This window comes from Procambarus clarkii, chromosome 19, assembly GCF_040958095.1.
Source record: "Procambarus clarkii isolate CNS0578487 chromosome 19, FALCON_Pclarkii_2.0, whole genome shotgun sequence".
Lineage (NCBI taxonomy): Eukaryota > Metazoa > Arthropoda > Malacostraca > Decapoda > Cambaridae > Procambarus > Procambarus clarkii.
In genome coordinates this window covers 34,970,346-34,991,735 of record NC_091168.1, presented here as the reverse complement: position 1 = coordinate 34,991,735, position 21,390 = coordinate 34,970,346, and the positions used below count along the sequence as shown (strand labels likewise).

Genomic DNA, 21,390 nt, shown 5'->3' with positions numbered 1-21,390 from the left:
TGTACCTTGCTTAGCTAAATTAATTGTGGGGTTCAGTCCCTGAGCCCATTATGTGCCTCTGTAACCCCTTTCCATCACCGCTCACAACATGGGTATGCGGTGCATAATAAATGAACTAACCTAAACTTCTTTACATTGATTCAGTTCTTTTATGCCAATACAGCTTGCCCATTAATACCATTATTTGCATTCATTGTAATATAAACATATATGAAATACAACTACTGAATGCTTATTTGTTCTACAAGTTGTTTATTGTATATCGGAGAGATGAAACCCTCTGTCTCCTAACCCCTCGCTCCGGCTACGACCACGGCCTCTTAAACTACATCTAACGCACCAATCATTTACATTCGTTCTAATTAATTTATGGTAAAACCTGCTTGCCTCAATATACAATTATGATATAAATATAATTAGAAAATGTTTATCCGTTGAATAAATTATATATATATATTGACTTTCGTTTATTTTTTTATCAACAAGCTAGGGTATGCACAGCAGAATGAAAAGACAGAAGAGTTAGAGGAGACATGATAACCACCTACAAAATTCTCAGAGAAATTGACAGGGTGGACAAAGACAAACTATTTAGCACGGGTGGAACACGAACAAGGGGACACGTGGAAACTGAGTACCCAAATGAGCCACAGGGACGTTAGAAAGAACTTTTTTCAGTATCAGAGTAGTTAACAGGTGAAATGCATTAGGCAGTAATGTGGTGGGGGCAGACTCCATACACAGTTTCAGATAATAGATATGATAGAGCCCAGTAGGCTCAGGAACCAGTTGATTGACAGTTGAGAGGCGGGACTAAAGACCCGAAGCTCAACCCCCGCAAGCACAACTAGGTGAAAACAAACACACACACACACACACACACACACACACACACACACACACACACACACACACACACACACACACACACACACACACACACACACACACACACACACACACACACACACACACACACACACACACACACACACACACACACACACACACACACATGTGCTTACAACCACACGAACAACTACAAAAATAAGGAACGAATCATTAAACTTGAACAAGGCAACATTCAATTCGGGCGCGTCAGGCCACATGGTGACTATAATACACAACTGACGTGCCTGTTAATTACCCAACTATAACATATGCCACTGTACCAATACAAAATATTATAATTATAGAATTATTATTATTATTATTATTATTATTATATACATATATATATTTACATAAATATATATGGCAGGAAAGATGGGTGGACAGGTCGCTCCACAATATTGGCCCTCACACCATCGACTTCTTTACGCCCTCCTGTTTTCGCCTTATTTCCTTATCAAAAGTAGTTTATTCCCGAGTAGAAGGATGTATTTTTAACGTTCTACATTCAGCAGCAACATACAGAGTAAGAAATGTTTGATTTCTTATTTATTTAATGGAATTCTAAGAGTTTTTTGGGGTTCCGTAGCAAGCCCCAGGGAGTGTCCGGCGGTACACGGTACTGTGGCTCCTGCAGCAGGTACACGGTACTGTGGCTCCTGCAGCAGGTACACGGTACTGTGGCTCCTGCAGCAGGTACACGGTACTGTGGCTCCTGCAGCAGGTACACGGTACAGTAACCCCTGCAGCAGGTACACGGTACTGTGGCTCCTTCAGCAGGTACACGGTACAGTAACCCCTGCAGCAGGTACACGGTACTGTGGCTCCTTCAGCAGGTACACGGTACAGTAACCCCTGCAGCAGGTACACGGTACAGTAACCCCTGCAGCAGGTACACGGTACAGTAACCCCTGCAGCAGGTACACGGTACAGTAACCCCTGCAGCAGGTACACGGTACAGTAACCCCTGCAGCAGGTACACGGTACAGTAACCCCTGCAGCAGGTACACGGTACAGTAACCCCTGCAGCAGGTACACGGTACAGTAACCCCTGCAGCAGGTACACAGTACAGTAACCCCTGCAGCAGGTACACGGTACAGTAACCCCTGCAGCAGGTACACGGTACAGTAACCCCTGCAGCAGGTACACGGTACAGTAGCCCCTGCAGCAGGTACACTGTACAGTAACCCCTGCAGCAGGTACACGGTACAGTAGCCCCTGCAGCAGGTACACTGTACAGTAACCCCTGCAGCAGGTACACGGTACAGTAACCCCTGCAGCAGGTACACGGTACTGTGGCTCCTTCAGCAGGTACACGGTACAGTAACCCCTGCAGCAGGTACACGGTACAGTAACCCCTGCAGCAGGTACACGGTACAGTAAGCCCTGCAGCAGGTACACGGTACAGTAACCCCTGCAGCAGGTACACGGTACAGTAACCCCTGCAGCAGGTACACGGTACAGTAACCCCTGCAGCAGGTACACGGTACAGTAACCCCTGCAGCAGGTACACGGTACAGTAACCCCTGCAGCAGGTACACGGTACAGTAACCCCTGCAGCAGGTACACGGTACAGTAACCCCTGCAGCAGGTACACGGTACAGTAACCCCTGCAGCAGGTACACGGTACAGTAACCCCTGCAGCAGGTACACGGTACAGTAACCCCTGCAGCAGGTACACGGTACAGTAACCCCTGCAGCAGGTACACGGTACAGTAACCCCTGCAGCAGGTACACGGTACAGTAACCCCTGCAGCAGGTACACGGTACAGTAACCCCTGCAGCAGGTACACGGTACAGTAACCCCTGCAGCAGGTACACGGTACAGTAACCCCTGCAGCAGGTACACGGTACAGTAACCCCTGCAGCAGGTACACGGTACAGTAACCCCTGCAGCAGGTACACGGTACAGTAACCCCTGCAGCAGGTACACGGTACAGTAACCCCTGCAGCAGGTACACGGTACAGTAACCCCTGCAGCAGGTACACGGTACAGTAACCCCTGCAGCAGGTACACGGTACAGTAACCCCTGCAGCAGGTACACGGTACAGTAACCCCTGCAGCAGGTACACGGTACAGTAACCCCTGCAGCAGGTACCCCGGGAGCATAATATAATACTCAGTACAGCATGTGTACCCGTTTATACAGGTGACATACAATACAATACAATACAATTTTATTTAGGTAAGGTACATACATACAATAAATATTTACAAGGATTGTTTGACTTATAGGTAGAGCTAGTACATACAATGCCTAAAGCCACTATTACGCAAAGCGTTTCGGGCATTTCTTCTTACATGATTAAGAAGGGGGTGATATAACCACTGTATCGCCTCATCACTGGTTTCTAGGCTGTTAGTCTTTTGAACTGTTCGTTAACTTGACTCTAATGTCATTTTATATATATATATATATATATATTATACCTTATAACGTTATATATTAAGCAGTCTCCGCGGTACAGAGGTTAAACTCTCGTCCCGCAGTTTGCAAGCTATTTGGCTTGGGTTCATATCCTGGTCGGGGAGGATTGACTGGGTGCCATTCCTTAACTGTATATCTCTGTGCACTCATCAGTGAATGAGTAAACTAACGAGCACATCCCTAATTAAGATTAGGGACTTGCCCCGAACACTATGAGGATTAGTGGGTTTACAAGAATGTAAACTTATGTAAATATATATACTGTGTGTGTGTGTGTATATATATATATATATATATATATATATATATATATATATATATATATATATATATATATATATATATATATTATATATATATATATAATGTTTCTTTGAATATGACTGCATATTCTTTATTGATTATTTTCTTGTTTAGAGTTTCTATCTCTGACTAGGGCTCTTGTATCTTGGTTTAATTAAAAGAGGAGTTCTCCAGATGTCATCTTTGTACGAGGTGAAGAAAAATAAATAATTAACTGTAGAATATATTACACTTATTATAAATTTACACAACATTTCAAACCTACGTGGTTCATTCTCAAGTGAAGGGACAGTACAGGGCATATTGGATTTATACCAATAAGGAGGTTAGGTACACAAATACAAATTGGTGAAAAGTAAGACGAAAACAGGTGAAGAGTACAGCGTAAAAGTGTGAAGAATCAGGCAAAAAAGGGGACGAAGCAAATACAAAGATTAACCCCTGCACTGCACACCTGTTTTTGGCAAAAAACTTCAATGTGCAATTGTTAAGGACATATTTTTGTTGTTTTTATAAATGTTCAAGTAAAGTTAATGTCAAAATGTTTCCAAACTAAACTATTTTCATTTCAAAACACAAGAGTAATGAAAACATTAAAAACTTTAAAATATAGCCTAATTAAAAATGAAAACGGACAACTCTCAAAACAACATTTGTTGGCCGGCACAGTTGAGGGGTTAATGAGGTGAAGTGGGCGTGGCATGTTGAGCAGTGTCTTCTATGTTGACATCTTCACGTTCCGGTCGTGTTCTTACTCTCATAGTGGGTAAAGTGAACACTTCTGTAATTTGGGTATTTATGGTGGGTTCTATTTTTATGTGGATTGGTTCAAGAATTTGTAATTTTCTGACATCTTGGGTTTTATCTATTATACCTGTATTTTTATTCAAAATTTCTCTTGTTAGGGTCATGCCATGGGCTTGTCTCATGTGATTTTTAGGTGCACCTCATTGAAGATGACAGGTCAAACGCCTCATCATCTTGGTCGACGTCATACCTATGTATTCAGATTGAAGGGTACATCCTTCATGGTGGCAGGTGTAAACATATACTACGTTTGACTGCTGTAAAGGGTTCTCCATTAGCTTCGGGCTGTTTTTAATGAGGAGGTCGGTAGTCTTCTTAGCTTAATGAAATTATGGTTATGTCTATATTTTGGTTAGGAATTGTGCTTTTTACTCCTTTACGGATTATTTCTTTCAACATGCCACACGTGTGTGTATATACCTGTAATATAATATAATATAATATAATATACAGTATAATATACATAATATAATATAATTTCTCCAGAATATTAAATATTTTAATTTCACTTAAAAATTACATTAAGTAAACAAGGCTGAGCCATCTTCCTCTAAATAAACTGTAATTATTAGTCTCATAGAATTCTCTATCCACAGATTTTAAGGAAGCACACATCTCAGGACTGTGGCATGCACGAGTGGCACTTTAGTCTTTAGTGTAACGGTGTCGGAGAAAGAAGTCCTTTTTATCTACTAAAAAACAACTCGTTTTGGATATTAAGTATATCTTGCCGTGAGTATGATGGATGAATATAATGGGCTTGAGAAAACATTTGTTGAACACCACAAGATTCAGTTGGAGTCGTCAGCTGTTCCCCGATATTTCTGGCCCACTGTCTTAAGAAAGCTCCAGGGACAAGTGAGTCAATTTTATGTATTGTACATACAATACTGTAAAATATTTTAATTTATAGCTTACAATGTAATTTTTTAATAAATTCTAGATCATTATCATCACTTTACTACCTTTGCTTACTTTGCTGGGTTTCCAGGTTTGAATTTTTTCTCATCTTTCTGATGCGGTCTTTCTTTCTTTCTTTCTTTTTTTCGATGCGGTCCTATACTTTCTGCGGAAAGATTTATTTATTTATTTATATACAAGAAGGTGCATTGGGTTTGTGAGAATACATAGCATAGTATTTACAATCTTGTAAAGCCACTAGTACGCGTAGCGTTTTGTGCAGAATGTGATCATTCTTTCCTTTTTTCTTTCTCTTTTTTTTCCAGGTAAATTCTTAAGTTTTTTTTTTTTTTTTTTTTTCACTTTTTCTTTATCTTGGTTTTGAGAATTTGTCCCAGATCCCTAAAGCCACTTCTGGGGCTTGTTTTGAGTGTCACTGATGCTTATATCTGTGCCCAGGTGTCTCGTCTCTTCCTTGGAGGGTACCTAGTTCACACTTTGTGGGCCTCGCTTCTCTGGGGAGTGTCCATCCTTCCCTGGTGTGTCTGGGTTTTTCCTGTTTTATACTTGGAGTGCCCATCATCTTTTCAACCTCTTCTGCCCTTTGCCAGTTCTGGGTCCTGGTGGTCTTTTCCATGTTTTTCATGGTTTGGAGAGGAATGATGGCCAAATTTTACTTTCTGCCCTTTCTTTGTCTTTTCCTCTCCAGTGTGGATTTTCTGTGCTGGTGCCTTTTGGGTTTGCCCCAGATTTCAGCTGTTATGCCTTTGGAATGGGACCCAGCTCCTTCCTCTGTGGACTTCATGCATTTAGTTAGAGGAGAATTGTTCTTGCAGGGGTCTTATGACCTTGGAGCTGTATGCCATGTGATTGCCTTGCTTGGGACTAGTGTTCCTTGTTTTGGTAGTTGGTCATTACCTTGTGAAGTGTTTCCCCTGCCTCTGTTTTTCTCTTGCTAATATTTCTTTCAGACACTGTACCTCCTGCTTTTCGTCAGGTAAGCATTGTGCTTTGCCTTCGGTGAGTGGCCTAGAGGGTTGGTTCCTCCCTCCGGCTTCTTTTTGTGGATTCACTCTGTTGCTGCCGCCCAGCTTGGCAGCATCTTATGCTCTGGACTGTTCCCCATTTTCTTAATTTTACTGTAGGGAGTTGAGTAGGAGTAGCTCTGTAATAAATAGCATTAAAAGTGTTGAATTGCACATTTCTGATCAGGACGACATTTACTCCCATATCCTCCCCTTTGGGGGTACCTTCTTTCTCAATCATGCTTGGGTTGCCTGGACCTTATGTGAAGCTTGCCGGCTCCAATGACCATGTGGTGTGTCCCGATTGTCTTCTAGTGGTTGTTGGGTAACAGCTAGTTGTTACAGTACATAGTTTGCAATTTTAATCTGTTTAGTGTCATAGCCAACAGTATTCCTTGATGGTGAGACTGAGCTCTCCTCAAAACAGGTCTTTGTGCCTAGAGTTCACAAGAAGGGCATTTGAAAAGATTCTTGTTGTTGAGGACCTTGTGTGTAAACAGTATCCAGAGTAGACTCTGGCTAGGAGGGGAGCAACCAGAAGGCTTGCTCTGACAGGATCATGGCTAGGGAAAGCAACAAGGGTCTACTCAGAAGGTGCCATGGCTCAGGCCAGGGCTACAGGAAGCAACCAAAGGCCCACTCAGAAAAGGTCATGGCTTGGGCTCTGACTAGGATAAGCAACTAAGGGCCCACTCAGAAGGGTCATGGCTTTGGCTCTGGCTAGGATAAGCAACCAAGGGCCCGCTCAGAAATGGTAGTGACTTGATCAAGGGTTAGGGGAAGCAGCCGACAGTCTGCTCGGCAAAAGAGGTTGTGGTTCGAGCTCAGGCTAGAGAAACCAACTGAAGGCCTGCTCAGAATAAGTTGTTTTAACTCTCTTTATACTTAATATTTTTGGTATAGTAAAAGGCACTAGCAGTTGCTTGAATATCATAACCAAACCTACATGAGCTCTCCCTGAATGTTGTCATTGTGATCGAGTCTTAATAAATGAGGTCCTCCAAGTGGCAGGAACCAAAATAAATGAGGGTGAATCTACGTTAACCATTCTGCTTTGTATGTGGGGAAAGGGCATTTTTGGCCATTACTGTTCTATTATTTAATGAAACTCAAGTGTGTATAATATTTGCCCAAATCACTGACTTAAGTACTGTACTGTACAGTATATAGAATTCAGAAACAAATACAGTATATAGATGATGGTATTGTACATTTGTACATGTGCTTGGGCATCAGTTAAAAGTGAATAATGGGCAATATATAATGTCGGTGTTACATCATCGTAAATTATACTTTGCAGGTGTATGATGCGGGTGAATATTTCCAGTTGTGCCAGTTAACGTATGCTGATGGTGAAAATGATACAGAAGATCCCTTATGGCAAGTCATTGTAACTAAACCAGAAGGAATCAAGGCCACTGATCCAGAAAAGTAGGTTCATTTCATGCACATTAAAGTGATTTACAGTACTATATCATTTTTTCTTTTAATTTAGTAACTAATTTGGTAAGAATTATGAAAATGCTACAAGTCAGCAAAGTGAATTGGAATGTTAAAATTAGCATGGAAAAATGTGGACTGGGGAACAAGAGATTAGAATTAGTTGAGAGGCTTTTGAATGTTTGATGTTTAGAATTTATGAAAGAATGCAGATGTGATGGGTTTTCCTTGTATGAGAAAAGAGCAAGACAATACCAGAAATTCCCTACATGGAATAGCACGAGGTATACTGTATGTGGAAATTAAGTTAAGTAGAAATAAAAAATGGGATGGATATATGTACAGTAGTTTTGTTAGATAACCCACTGCAGAAGACGAGTGGTTAAAAAAAAAAGTTGTGCCTGTATGTGCATTTATTTTGCATATACAGTACAGTACTGTAAATGCAAAAGTAAAGATGTGAGTGTAAAGCCTACAGAGGCCTTACTTTCCTTTGTGTTGTTAAAATTTGCAAGATAATTGAAAATATTGTATAGAAAATCCATAACTGAGGAGCTTGTAAGTGGTGAACCCTATGGAATTCTAAGTGGAAGATATCCTAACAGCTACCTGAGGGTTAGACATCAATGCATCAATACATGGAATAAAGCAAGCAGGGTGCCTGAATTTGTAATAAGAAGCATCAGCAGTAGGTCATCCACGAGCTGTGACTCCCAAGGTGGACAGGCCATCGAACTTTCTACCACTCTTCCTCCTTCCCAATCCCATTTCCTGAATTTCCAATCATCATCCTTTTCCAAGCCCTTTGGACATGGAAGCCGAAGACCTGTGTCTGGCACTTGTGAAGCCCTCTTGTACTGCGCTGTGCAGGTCTAGTTGCTCTACTAGACAAAGGACGGAGACTTGAGAGAAAATACAGGAAAATGTGATCTGCTATTGGGACATTTACGGCAAACACGAATCAATCTCGATCTGCAAACACTGGAGTGACGCGGGACAAGGTGGGGATATGATGGTAACTTTCACGGTAGGCTAGGGTTATAAACATGGGGATGTAAACAGGGATAGGAAGCTGTCACAACCAAACAGAACCTGAAACAATGGGTATAAACTGGAGAAGTTTCATTTTAGGAGGGATATAGGGAAGTACTGATTTGGAAACAGGGTTGTGGATGATTGGAGTGGTCTGCCTGCTAGCAGTGTTGCCAGTCAGTTTACAAGGCTTCAGGTATGGATTGAATAGGTATGTACTTGAAAGGAGGTTGATTTAAATGGGACCCACATAGTATGTATTGACACAAGTGGCTAAGGCAGGTTACAAAGTTTGTAATATTTACTTCTATAGATTTGTAGAAAACATGTATAATTTCAATGTGATAAAAACAAAAATTTGTATTGCTTAGTTGTCTACCTAATTTGATTATTTAATATGTTCCTGTTTGATATTTTTCATTGTTTGTATATTGTAATTTATCAGTCAATATTTATAGTATATCTGTTTAATTAGCCAGTTTTTCACAAATGAATGAATTTAGTTTTTGTTTTTCCAGTATATTCCTTATCGACCATGCTTGGACGTATAGAGCTAATGAAGCCAGGCAGTATTTGACGGACGTTCCTGGTCTACTGGAGAGAATGGTGGCCCTCATGGACATTCCACGTGAAGATAATGATCGAGAGCAGTTTATAGAAAAGGTTCTTCAAGATATGTGGAAGTTTAATGGAACATATAGCCTTGGTGAGTGAGGTCATATTTATTATATACTGGAATATTCTTCTTTTTACAGCTTGAGGTTATCTTGAGATGATTTCGGGGCTTAGTGTCCCCGCGGCCCAGTCCTTGACCAGGCCTCCGCCCCCAGGAATCAGCCTGTGACAGCTGACTAACTCCCAGGTACCTATTTACTGCTAGGTAACAGGGGCATCATGGGGAAAAAAACTCTGCCCATTGTTTCTCGCCGGCGCCCGTGATCGAACCCGGGACCACAGGATCACGCGCCCAGTGTTCTGTCCGCTCAGCCACCAGCTATCTACATGTAGTAGATGTAGCTATCTACATCCTGTGTGCATGTAGTATGTTTTGCAGAAATGTCTTGAATGGGTTCTTTGAGTTTGTTTTGTTTGTATAGTTGATTAGAAATGCCTATATCACGAGAGTGGATGGGAAAGGGGGCTTGTGAGGATTTAGGTTCACGGGGGCAGGAATGGGTTGAGTTGGTTTTGGGGTGCAGGTGTGGTTGGAGCAGCAATACCCACCCAATTGTGCTTTATGGAGTCGAGTTTCAGTCAGCTGGTAATTACCTAAGGTGTATAGGTTCGCAAGCATATTGGGCGCTGTCATGTCCAAATGTGATGCTGTGGATGGAGTCTGTTTTCTCTACTTTACTAGAGCTTTCTACATGTTTAGCTCCACAACATTAACAAAATTCTTTCAAAGGTCTCAGTGGCTCATGTGGATACAGTACTTATTTTCCAACTGTGATTTCCTTGTTCATGTATAACCGATTACAAATACAGTATTCTGTTCTTGTCTATCCTCTCAGTATTCCCTGACAATTTTATGCCGAAACGAATCTTTACCCATCTCGTTTGTATTCCAGTGATATAAGGTTTAATTTCTTCAGTCTTTCTTCATAACTCATCCCTCGTGGGAGTCAGTTGGTCACTGATCCTTATTGTCACTGATCCTTATTGTTCATCCATATTCATCCTGCAATAATTGGAAACCTGGTTATAAGGTGATTGGCAGATTGTGGTCTAAGAAATATTTGGTAGGGCTTGAGATAAGTTGTGGAACTTCTATGCCTGCTAACAAGAGTTTTCTGTGGGTGAGCCCCGTCGGCTCCCTGAAGCTATTGAACTGATATTAGCTAATATTAGTACGAGTTTTCAGTCATATGGAGTCGTTATGCCTACCAAGGACCTCTAGCCCCAGAACATGGTCCCCTCAGAGAGGCAAAGGGAGCAATGGACTATGAAACTCACATGTATAAAAGTATTCATGTCTGCCATCAACCGGGGTTGAGCACCCAGAAAAGTAGGTGCTTCAAAACAGACCTTTCCTGGTAGAAATATTGCAACCTGAGGCCAAACAAAGGCTAGAAACTCCCCCAAGAGGGAGAGGGGGGTTCCAGCCCACCGAGCCAGACTGTCAGTTTGTCGGCTGAAGCTAAACAGGATGGAAATCTGCTCTGGTCTCGGTTGCCTGATTGGCTTCACCCTGCTGGTGTTCCTGCTGTGCGTTGGGGATGGCCAGGAGTTCGTACCAAAGGGCTGCATGTGCTTCGGGCACCCTTCTCTAAATGCCCTGTGAGTACACCCCTTGGGGTTCAGAGCCATCTTCTCTGAGTTCTTCGCGTCCCCATTCCCTTCGGAGTAGTGGCTGCTTGGCCACCTGCTTCGCCCTTGGAGTCAGCTTGGGTCCCAGTACTTTTGTTTGGCCCTAGGTATGGAGTGGTTTATTGCTGGTTGGGGCACACGGTGCTGCCAAGCTTGCATTATCGCAGTGGCCGTGCCTCTTTCTGGTCCCCTGGGTTGTGGTGCTTCCTCGGGGGTTCTCTTTCCCGCTTTTAGTATGCTTTGCCCATTGGGAGGCTGCCAAGGTCCTTATTTGCTGATAACTAGGTGCAGTAGGGCAGTCCTCCTCTGGGCCTTCGAGGTTCCTTACTTCACGGGCCAGATTGCCCAGATACATACTGGGTTATAACCGGTTTTGGCGGCACCAGTGCTTGGGCTTTCCATAGGATTACTTTTCCCTATGGGGCCTGGAAAACTCCGTCAGGGCCTAGTTGACTGATGGATGTGTCTTCTGAGTTTCTTCTCGCCTTGTGCGAGTTTGAGGGTTGTTCGTTGCCCCCGTCTCAGGGTGACGATCACCTGTTTTGCCTCAGGTATGCCCCTTGTTAAGTCAACAACACCTTTGACCCGGAGTCTTGCGAGACTTATTCACAGTGCGCACTCCAATTTACCCATTCTGCTACGGCTGAGGTTAGGGGTCAAGCGGCTCGTGAGTTGCATGAGCTAGGTTTAGGTTGCTGCAGCGCGCTCAGTTGGTCGCCTGCTGGAATGCCTGTCACGGTTCATTCCCTGTCCACGGAATGGACAGCCGACGCTGACTCCCTCAGTTGGCTCTGCCAGATGTTCGGGTCCCCGGAGGTGGACCTCTTCGCATCGGCGTGGTCTAGGCGTCTCTCAGTCTATGTGACAGCCTTCCCCAATGGCGAAACCTTCATGGTAGACGCTTTTCGGCAAGACTGGTCGAGGTGAGGTTATCTGTACCTCTTCCCTCCGTCTCAGGTGTTGCTTCGGGTTCTGTCTCAACTCGAGTCCTATTGGAGGAAGGTTCTCTTTCTGGCCCCATGGTGGCTGGCCCAAGCCTTGGTTTCAGGCACTGCTTGCTTGGTGTCCAAACCCGGTGCATTTTCCAGGGCTCCGCCTCATTCAGCAGATCTGGCCAGTGAGGCACCTTGCTGGTTCGCTCTACTCTTCCGCACTTTGCGTCTAGAGTTTCTCACATAGGTGTATCACCATCTGTAAGGAGACCAGATGGCTTCTCTCATTGTGTCGGACCTGCAGTCCTCTTGGCGACAGATTGAAGTCTCTTGACGGTCTTTGCACCATTTCCTTTCCCTGTATAGATTGTCTTCGGTCTTGGAGTGTGTTTTGTGTACTTTTCTTTCTTGGCTCTTTCAAAACAGGCATCTTATGCCGAATACTGACTCCTTGTATAGTGTGGCGCTGGCGGAGCCACTCCAGCTAGCGTTTGGGGTGGATGTCACTTCGGCTCTGTTTCACAAGCCTTCTCATGTCTTTTTCCACCTCTGACCTGCTCATGCGTCACACCTGGTCAAAGACCAGGTGCTCTCCTTTCTTTCTTCTCCTCGGTTTGTGATGGCCCCTTTGGTCCAAGATTGTTTCCAGAAAGCTTTGTTCTTGTTGGCTTTGGCCTCTGGGGGGCGGATCAGGGAGCTTCAAGCTCTCCTCCGGCGCAGAGGCTTTTGCTCTTTTGGTTCGGGTTGTTGGAAATTATCCAACACTTATACATCATTATTGTATTAACCATAGTAATTACTAACCCTACTAATTTGTAGAATTAATCCAATTAATGTTTTCTATTGTGAGGCAATATTCTGCCAGAACCTTCCTAGTCACCATGCTGCAGTAAGGAATGTCAGGTTGAAACATGAAATCTCTCCACATTTAGTTGAATCTAAACAGAGTCCAGTTAATTACTTTCCTTTACTAAGGATAATCGTTCATTTAGTTACTTTCCTTTATTAAGGATAATCTTTCATTTAGTTACTTTATTTATATAGCATACTAGCTGTACCCGGCCACGCGTTACTGAGCCACAGCAACCTTTCCCTGTCTCCCAGTCCTCCCCACCATTTCCCCCCTCCTCAGTCTCCTCGTCCTCCCAACCATTCCTCACTCCCCTGTCCCTTCGTCCTCCTCACTATCCCCCACTCCCGTGTCCTCTTGTCCTTCCCACCATTCTCCATTCCCCTTTCTCCTCGTTCCCACTATTCCCAAATCCCCTGTCCCCTCGTCCTCCCCGTCTCCTTGTCCCCCCCCCCCCTCCATCCCCCACTCCCGTCCCCTCGTCCTTTCTACCATTCCCCACTCCCTCATCTGATGATCAAATGATCTGATGTTCCTATCAGAAAATTGGGAACATCAAATGATTTGGGGTTAGATTCACGAGGAAGTTACGCAAACTCTTGTGAACCTGTACATCTTTTCTCGATCTTTGGCGGCTTTGTTTACAAATATTAAAGAGTTAATGAGCTCCGAAGCACCAGGAGGCTGTTTATAACAATAATAACAGTTGATTAGCAAGTTTTCATGCTTGTAAACTGTTTAATAAATGTAACCAAAGCCATCAAAGATTGAGGAAAGATGTACACGTTCGTAAGTACAGTACTTGCGTAACTGCTTCGTGAATCTGGCCCCAGATGTTCCCATCACTGAAATATAAGAAAAACAGTTAAAAAAACAGCGTTGAATGTAATGAAACGCCATTTTCTGGGTGAGACCCGGAGGCTCCCCGGAGCTTTACCAGGCTGATATGCTAATGTCAGACTTTGGCATCAGTCATGTGTATGGAGTTCTAGGGCCTACCGGGGACCACGGCCAAATCCTGGCCCCCTCAGAGAGGCAAGGGGAGCAATGGCCTATAGAAACCCCTGTGTGGTTGGAAGCATTCTATGTTTGCCATCGACCGGGTCAAGCATCCAGAAAGGTAAGCATTCCAAAACAAACCCCTATTCTGGTTAAAATTGCTACCAAAAGCCGAACTAGTGGATAGACCTCCCAACAGAAAACAAGCAAACTAGTATGACGTCACACGTCACCGCGCCGCTGTCTGTGCAGCTCCCCCCTCCCCAGGAGGGGGAAGGGAGAGTCCCAGACCTCTCACGCCGGCTATCCACCCATCAGTTCTTCGGCTGATGCTATAGGCACCGGTTGTGTGCTCCGGCTCCAATAGTTGTTTCAACACTGTTCCTAGAGTGTGGTGTCTGTTTTCTAGGTGGTGCGTGAGCCGGGAGTGAGTCTCCAGTATTCGGGCTGCATGCGCCTAGGGTTCCCTGCCCTAGGTGCCCTGTAAGTACTGCCCTTGGGGCTTGGGGCCATCTTCCACAAGTTCCTTGGGTTCTGCCCCTGCTAAGCTGTTTCCTGCTTGGTTTTCAGCCGCTCTTTGTGTGCTCGGGTGTTCTGTCTCCCATGTTCGCCTTTGGGTAAGGGGCAGTTTTGCACTGGAGGGACATAGGGTGCTGCGCAGCCTGTTTTCACCTGTATATCTCTTATACCCATCTATATAAAAAAGTATCAAAGTATCAAATGATATTATATCAGTACTGATAAAATAGGCCTATACGACCAATACTGATACCAGTTCATTGGTACACCTCATGTCCAGATTTTGGAAGTTTGTGTACAGTATTGTATTTAGATGCCTGACATTCGGGACAAGCACATGTGCCATGATGTTGAATGTCTAATCCAATATTTAGGCCATTTTACAAAATTCTTAATTAGAATCAGGGTAATGTCAGAATTTTCTTTGATTGAATTATATGTTCACAAAACTACTGTTTGAATTACTCATTCTCCACCATTCAAACAAGTGGTGACTGGTTTGCAGGTGTAGTTGTTGATCTGTCATGAAGTACTCTATGAAAGATTCTAAGTTAATTAGACTAAAAGACTTTTGAAATGTCTGTCAGAAATTCTGTATTCTTTAGATTTTGAAATATCTTAGGGAAGACAATAGCTTTAGAAGGGTCCAGGACGAACCGAAACTTTGGTGTTTCTTCACTTTCTGATGTGTGGTTTGGTCATATCATCAGCCACGTTACTGTGACTCATCGTCTGCTCTGCTTTCTTAAGGACAAGGAGTTTTTAGAATTGGCATCAAAATAATCGTATTGTTATACAGAAAACAAATTTTCTTGTATGCTGAAAATACTTATCTATTTTATACTTTTGCCATTCTTTTCTTTCTTTTCAAAACTTAGCACTTAATTTTTTCTAATGTACAGTACAGTTAATAAAATGGTAATTTATAATAATTATTTCAGTTGGAAAAACAGCAGAAGAACGTCTTCCAGTTTGGTACATTATGGATGAATTTGGGTCACGGATTCAGCACTGTGGTGAACCCAATTTTCGTGTAATACCTTTCTTTTACACCCCTCACCAGTGCTGCTACTCTTTGTTGTTCCCTATTCAGGTAAGACCTTACTTTGAGTAAGATTTGGCTTTATACGCTACATAGTCATAATCTGACCTATCAGATTTTGATTCAAGGATATTATATGCAACATGTGTTAAAGACAACAAACTAAATGGAGAATGGGGTGTTTGATTGACATGTAATATTAAAACTATGAAGATTGTCGTAAGAAATGTTAGTATTGCTCATTTGTATGTCGATCAGCAGTAACAGTCAGTAGAAACACTGGCAATTATTAGCAACAATAGCATCAAACGGTAGAATTAGCATCAAATTACTGTAGTATGAATAGCAGCTAGCAGCGATAACAGAAGCCAGCAGAAGTACCTGCTCCTAGTAATGGCAACAAGTAACAACGTAGCACAAAAGGCAGCAATACTAAGCTGCATCAACAGCACCACGTTATAGCAACGTGAGTAATTCAACACAGTTATCAACAACAGCCTCATCAATATAAACAGCAGCCATAAAAATAATCAGCAGCAATTGGTTGGACACTGTCATCAGTCTCCATATATTGGAGGAAAAAAAAAAAAAAAGAACTAGCATCTTTGCCAGTTCACAGAAGAAAACCCCCAAAATGCCAGAAACTCTTGAAATATGCTTGAAAATGTACTGAAACTTAAAAAGTACTGTATCTAGAATAAATATTATACATTAATTTTTTAGGAGGGGCAGGCCTTTGAGGCATAATCCTTGCCTAATAGGAACATGCACCCAGGATCTGGCTCTTCTGATAAGACAAGGGACATTTAGGGATGAGAGATCAACCCAAAACCTAAAAAAAAAATGCATCAGAAAGCATGTGTAATAATACAATGGTTTTAAAAAATTAGATGTGCCTGACTGCTAATTGTGATGTATCCAACTGCAATTAGGTGGCAGGCCAGCTTGCCTGTGGCTCCAACCAGCCCCCACTCTCTCACTTTCCCGGTAACAGCATAGAGGGCCACAATTCCTTTGATGGGGCCCATCCTGGAACACTAGTTCCTTCTGGACCCATTGCTCTATGTTTCATGTCACCCATATTATGTGTGGCCAGCTTTGTAATTAGCTCCAACTGTGGAGGAGTTACCTATCTTTTGTATTCAAGTTGAGTTTCCTCTTGTTGACCAGATGCCTGCTCTGCAGTGTTTGGGTTCCTCCTCTAGTAGCAGACTCCTCCTATATGACTGCATTTTTTTTTGGTAAAGCACAGAACTTAGTTCTCTGCTGTGAAGTCTATTAAAGTGAAGGCATGCAGAAGTTAGGAGTGTTGTGCTGCAGTTGTGCCTACTGCAGCACTGAGAATACTGAGAATAACTGAGAATAACGCATATTCTCAGTTACCATAAATTTGGCTTGCTACTCAATATGCTGAAATCCCAGATGAAGATTTTGCAGGTCCTTGCAAAGTTTGGCTTAACTTGAAACACCAAGGAGGCTACCGTCTGTATGCTACCATGGTTATATAAAAACTATTGTTTGCATAAAACATCACCTTCCTTCCAGGTGAATAGAAGAACTATTGTTTGCAATTTAATTTCAGAGCAAGTTATTTGGAGATTCTTTCAAATACAATATACAATATGAAGTTTGAAAGCATTAGCTGTGAAATAATTAGATGATATTTCCATTGTCCTCATCATGCTTGACTTGAGAGAACCCATGCCATTGTGACAAAGATATTAATGTAAATGTTTCTAGTAACCTGATGAACAGACTCAATATATCATAATTTAATTAGAAACCTGAGGTTCGGGCGTAGTGTGCACTTTCGTATACTATAGTTCCATCGAATAGGACAAGTTTTTAGTGCACCACCAACCAAAAATATATTGTTTTGCAAATGTTTTTCTTCCCTACAAAACTGCTTGAAAATCACTTTTAATAAATATACAGTATGATAAAACATTAAATAATCTGATATTTTTTGCACAAAATATCCTTGCAAATTAGGTTCATCTTATACGTCAAAAATTGTATATATTTTTAAATATATGTTCTTCCAGTGTAAATAGTGCCTACTTTATTTTTCCCAGGATGTAGAAGAGGGCGAGGAAGTAACTAGAAATTATGTGGAAACTCCGCCAGTTGATTCAGTGACCCGTGATGCCCAGATGCTTCCTTGGTTTCCTGTTGACCTCTCTTATGTTGATCATCGACAGACAGAGCCTCCAGAAGAATTTTTTCAGGTAATAAATTATCTTAATAAGTTATGTCCTTTTTTCAATAGATTTTCATTCTGTATCTTGAGAATGCCTTAATTTATTTAAATGAAATTTAAAGTATTTGCATATAAATAAGAGTTTGATTGCTTTTGAAATTGAATAGTGTTGCTCCATAGTAATTTAATTATCTGAGCTGCTTCACTATAAACAGTAACTGTCTCGTACGGGCTGATAGGCCTTCTGCTGTTTCATTTAATCTTATGATCTTAATTGCTCCCCAAGTGGTCAGATCTGCTTCTCAGATGGTACAAGCTACCAGAGAGGTACTGTACTTGTAACTGAGCCTAAGCCTACCAGTAATGATATTAAGTTTACATGTGTGTAAGTGTACAGTCATTGTCATTTACAGGTGTAAATATAATACTTAATTAACTAACTATGCTTCAGTCAGGCCGTATGAACGAAATTCTCCCAGACTGTGACACCGAGGCTACCGATCCACCATCTGACTATCCACTGCGTGTGTATGCCGAATATGAATTTGTTCGTGAATATTTAACTGATAAACGTTTTATTGTCGTGGACTCCAAAGAAGAAGCTGACATTTTATGGTTTATTGCACATTTTAAGGACTTCAGGTTAGTTTCTTAGTTAATTCACTATTGATATTGTGAAATGCTTGAAGTGACATACATTGCATATACTGTGTATACTTTTGTAATTCATCTGTATATTCTCTAAACAAATCTTTGCCACTCATCTGGATAACTCCTTAGCATTTTGTGCCACACATCTGTGACCTTCAAGGTAATTCTTCAAGATAAGCACTTTAGCCTGGTACCACATATTTGAGAGACTATTGCTTTGACACCTCTGACTCAATAACATTATACTCCTTGTTCTTTGTGTTATATCAGAATACTCCTTGTTCTTTTTATATCCATTGGAAAAAAAACCCAGTATAGCCAAGCCGTAGGGAGATGCGCCAGGCCTCAGCCCCACCCTTGCCTACCTGGAGCCGACACACACTGCAAGACGAGGGGAGCTTGGAGATCAGATTTCAAACAAAATGAGATAAATCTACACCAGAAAACCTAAGCCTAACAAAAGCAACTGCTTGAAGAAAATTAGATGCCTGAAGGTAGAGGAAAATGGTCATTGCTGTCAGGTAAACACCTTAACCATGATTTGCCTGTCTGCCACAAAGTTAAGTGGCGTTGACTATTTCTGGAACATTAGTTCTCTAGAGAGCCATTGTTTTGTTACTCCCTAACGTGTGTGTTTCGTGCCACCACATTGTGTGTGCCCTAGCCTTGTAGTTCACTCTGTGGGGGGCAGGATTTCTTTACTTAGTAGTTGGCTTGTATTTTTCCAGGCCAACTGGAGATACCGGTTCTGAGGTGTTCTGGTTCACCCTTTATGAACTGTCTCTGCTTCAGTCACTTTACTTCCGGGTAATGTACAGGACTGATTCTTCCTTGCGAGACCTGCAGGTGCGTCTAGCCCTGCTGCTTGTGCACGTTGAGACATTGTTCTTTTGCTGAGGATGGGCTTGGGACAACAAACTTAACAACTTAATTAAGTGGTAAAGATAATCACTTAAACATTTAAGTGATTATCCTTGTCCATGGCAAACATCATTATACTTGTAATGATGTTTATACTCGTAAGCAGAGTTCTGAGTTTTTTCAGCCAAGATGCTGACCTCACACCTGGTGCACCTGTCTGTGACATTCCACAAGGCATGTTTCTTGCATCCACGTCGTGTTTATATTTCTCGATGAATTGTTTTAACTTATTCATCTATGTACTTGAAAAGTAGTAATAGGTGTGACCTACTTGAAACCCCCATCCAGTCCATGAAATGTGGATGAATTAGAACATGGCAAGAAGTATCCTAAAGATGCAGGGATATAAGCCATAATTGAAGCAATACTACCTGGTGAACCATAGTTGTGGTTATCTTGGGGGTATGTTTGGCAGAAATGTGGTTGTTGACCTCCAACAAATCCAGAGTCATTGTACTCCTGGCTCAGCCCTTCACCCCTGGGAAGAGATGATACACCGTTCTTAATTTCACATTTCTCTTGTAACTGGCTTTTTTAGCTTCTTTATAAACAAAATTGAAATTTACCTTCATGTTAATGCACTAGGATCTCATACATTTATTAATTGCAGGAGTCTTCGGGATAGACCTTCTTGTCGGATCAACCAGTATGCATGTGAGCACCTGATTACCGTCAAGGACCTGCTGGGTGTTGTCTGTCGGCGTGCTGTTGACCTCAGTAAGGAAGAAGGGGAGTGTGATACAGCTGGGCCATCTTGGTTACCTCTTACATATTGTCTCAAGAGGGAACTAGTCAAGTTTGTATCATTGTTTCAGAGAAGAGAAAAGAAGTAAGTACAGTGCTTAAATGATGAGTAGGATCTTGTATAGGAACTTGTGTAGGAACTTTTAAAGGAACTTGTGTAGTAACATCTATAGGAAATTTTTTCTCTCGTTTATGAATAAATTACAAATAGTACTTTCTTTTGTAGTATTCGTAGTATATGTTTTTGTGTCATTTGACTCAAAATTTCTTTTATATTGTTTATATTATATGGCAAAAGGAATATAGAGTTTTTATGTTTTGATAAAATTAGGTACATGTTTCATATATAAATTAATCTATTTTCAGGAAGTGCTAAAAAACTAAATATTCACGATGTGTCACTTCCTCTTGCAATTATACAGTATGTATATTGATGGGCCCCACACAGCACTCCATGCATTGTAGTTTCAGCACATCTTATTAGATCCCTTCATTAATATACCTTACGTATGTGCAGTACTTTCTGAGTTTTTCACTTCACATAAATGTAAAATTTGCTCATAAAAGAAAGTACTCTTTCTCTGGGGGGGATCTCTCTGTAACCCGCAGAGCTTAACTCTCAATCCGACAATCCTTAGTCCAACACGCCAGACCTCTTGAGGCCTACTGGGAGTCGGGACTAGAACCTTGCAAAAGCAAGGGAGGTGCGGGATCAGGGATAACCACAACAATTTGGGAAAACCCCCACACTAGGAAATTTAAGTGTAGCAAAAGCATATGTGTTGTTATCTAGCATTGCAACAAAAACAAAAATAGCTTTATTGCTTTTTTCTAACATTATTTAGGGTGAAATTATATGGATTGATTGATTATGCTTATAAAAACAAAAATGTATTGTTAGAGACTGTGGGAGAATCTTGAGAGACCATTCTCTCACATCAGGCTCATTGCAGTGCACAGTGCTCCGATCTTCGTGTACACAGACATGAAACCCATCTTGAGAGTGGTGTGTGGTGTCGCTCTCACAGTCATAGGCACGGGCAGCTACTAATATGTTTTGCAGAAAGAGATTTTTCAAAACTTGAAATTGTTAAATTTTCCTTCCCTTATTATGATGCTCCCTTATTAAGGTTCAATTTTATTCATCAAATGTCAAGGCTTTATTGAAATGAAAATGACCACACCATCACAATCAAAGGGAGCCGGTCGGCCGAGCGGACAGCACGCTGGACTTGTGATCCTGTGGTCCTGGGTTCGATCCCAGGCGCCGGCGAGAAACAATGGGCAGAATTTCTTTCACCCTATGCCCCTGTTACCTAGCAGTAAAATAGGTACCTGGGTGTTAGTCAGCTGTCACGGGCTGCTTCCTGGGGGTGGAGGCCTGGTCGAGGACCGGG

At 42.1% G+C, this 21,390-nt stretch overlaps 1 protein-coding gene across 3 annotated transcripts in view; it reads left to right on the top strand.

Moving 5' to 3' along the window:
* The first annotated feature begins 1,267 nt into the window (after positions 1 to 1,267).
* The window catches only part of TTLL12 (Tubulin tyrosine ligase-like 12), a 35,095-nt gene continuing 14,972 nt past the window's right edge, over positions 1,268 to 21,390 (top strand). Inside the window, exons 1-9 of one of the 3 annotated variants that reach the window (XM_045741121.2) lie at positions 1,296 to 1,417; positions 4,530 to 4,733; positions 5,028 to 5,289; positions 7,657 to 7,787; positions 9,347 to 9,534; positions 15,377 to 15,528; positions 17,553 to 17,705; positions 18,129 to 18,319; positions 19,860 to 20,078. In XM_045741121.2, coding sequence (XP_045597077.1) covers positions 5,170 to 5,289; positions 7,657 to 7,787; positions 9,347 to 9,534; positions 15,377 to 15,528; positions 17,553 to 17,705; positions 18,129 to 18,319; positions 19,860 to 20,078 — 1,154 coding nt within the window. In that variant the 5' untranslated portion in view covers positions 1,296 to 1,417; positions 4,530 to 4,733; positions 5,028 to 5,169. Of the gene's footprint in view, positions 1,418 to 4,529; positions 4,734 to 5,027; positions 5,290 to 7,656; positions 7,788 to 9,346; positions 9,535 to 15,376; positions 15,529 to 17,552; positions 17,706 to 18,128; positions 18,320 to 19,859; positions 20,079 to 21,390 lie in introns of all 3 variants that reach the window. The other 2 variants (XM_045741120.2, XR_011229128.1) reach the window with 2 other exon arrangements.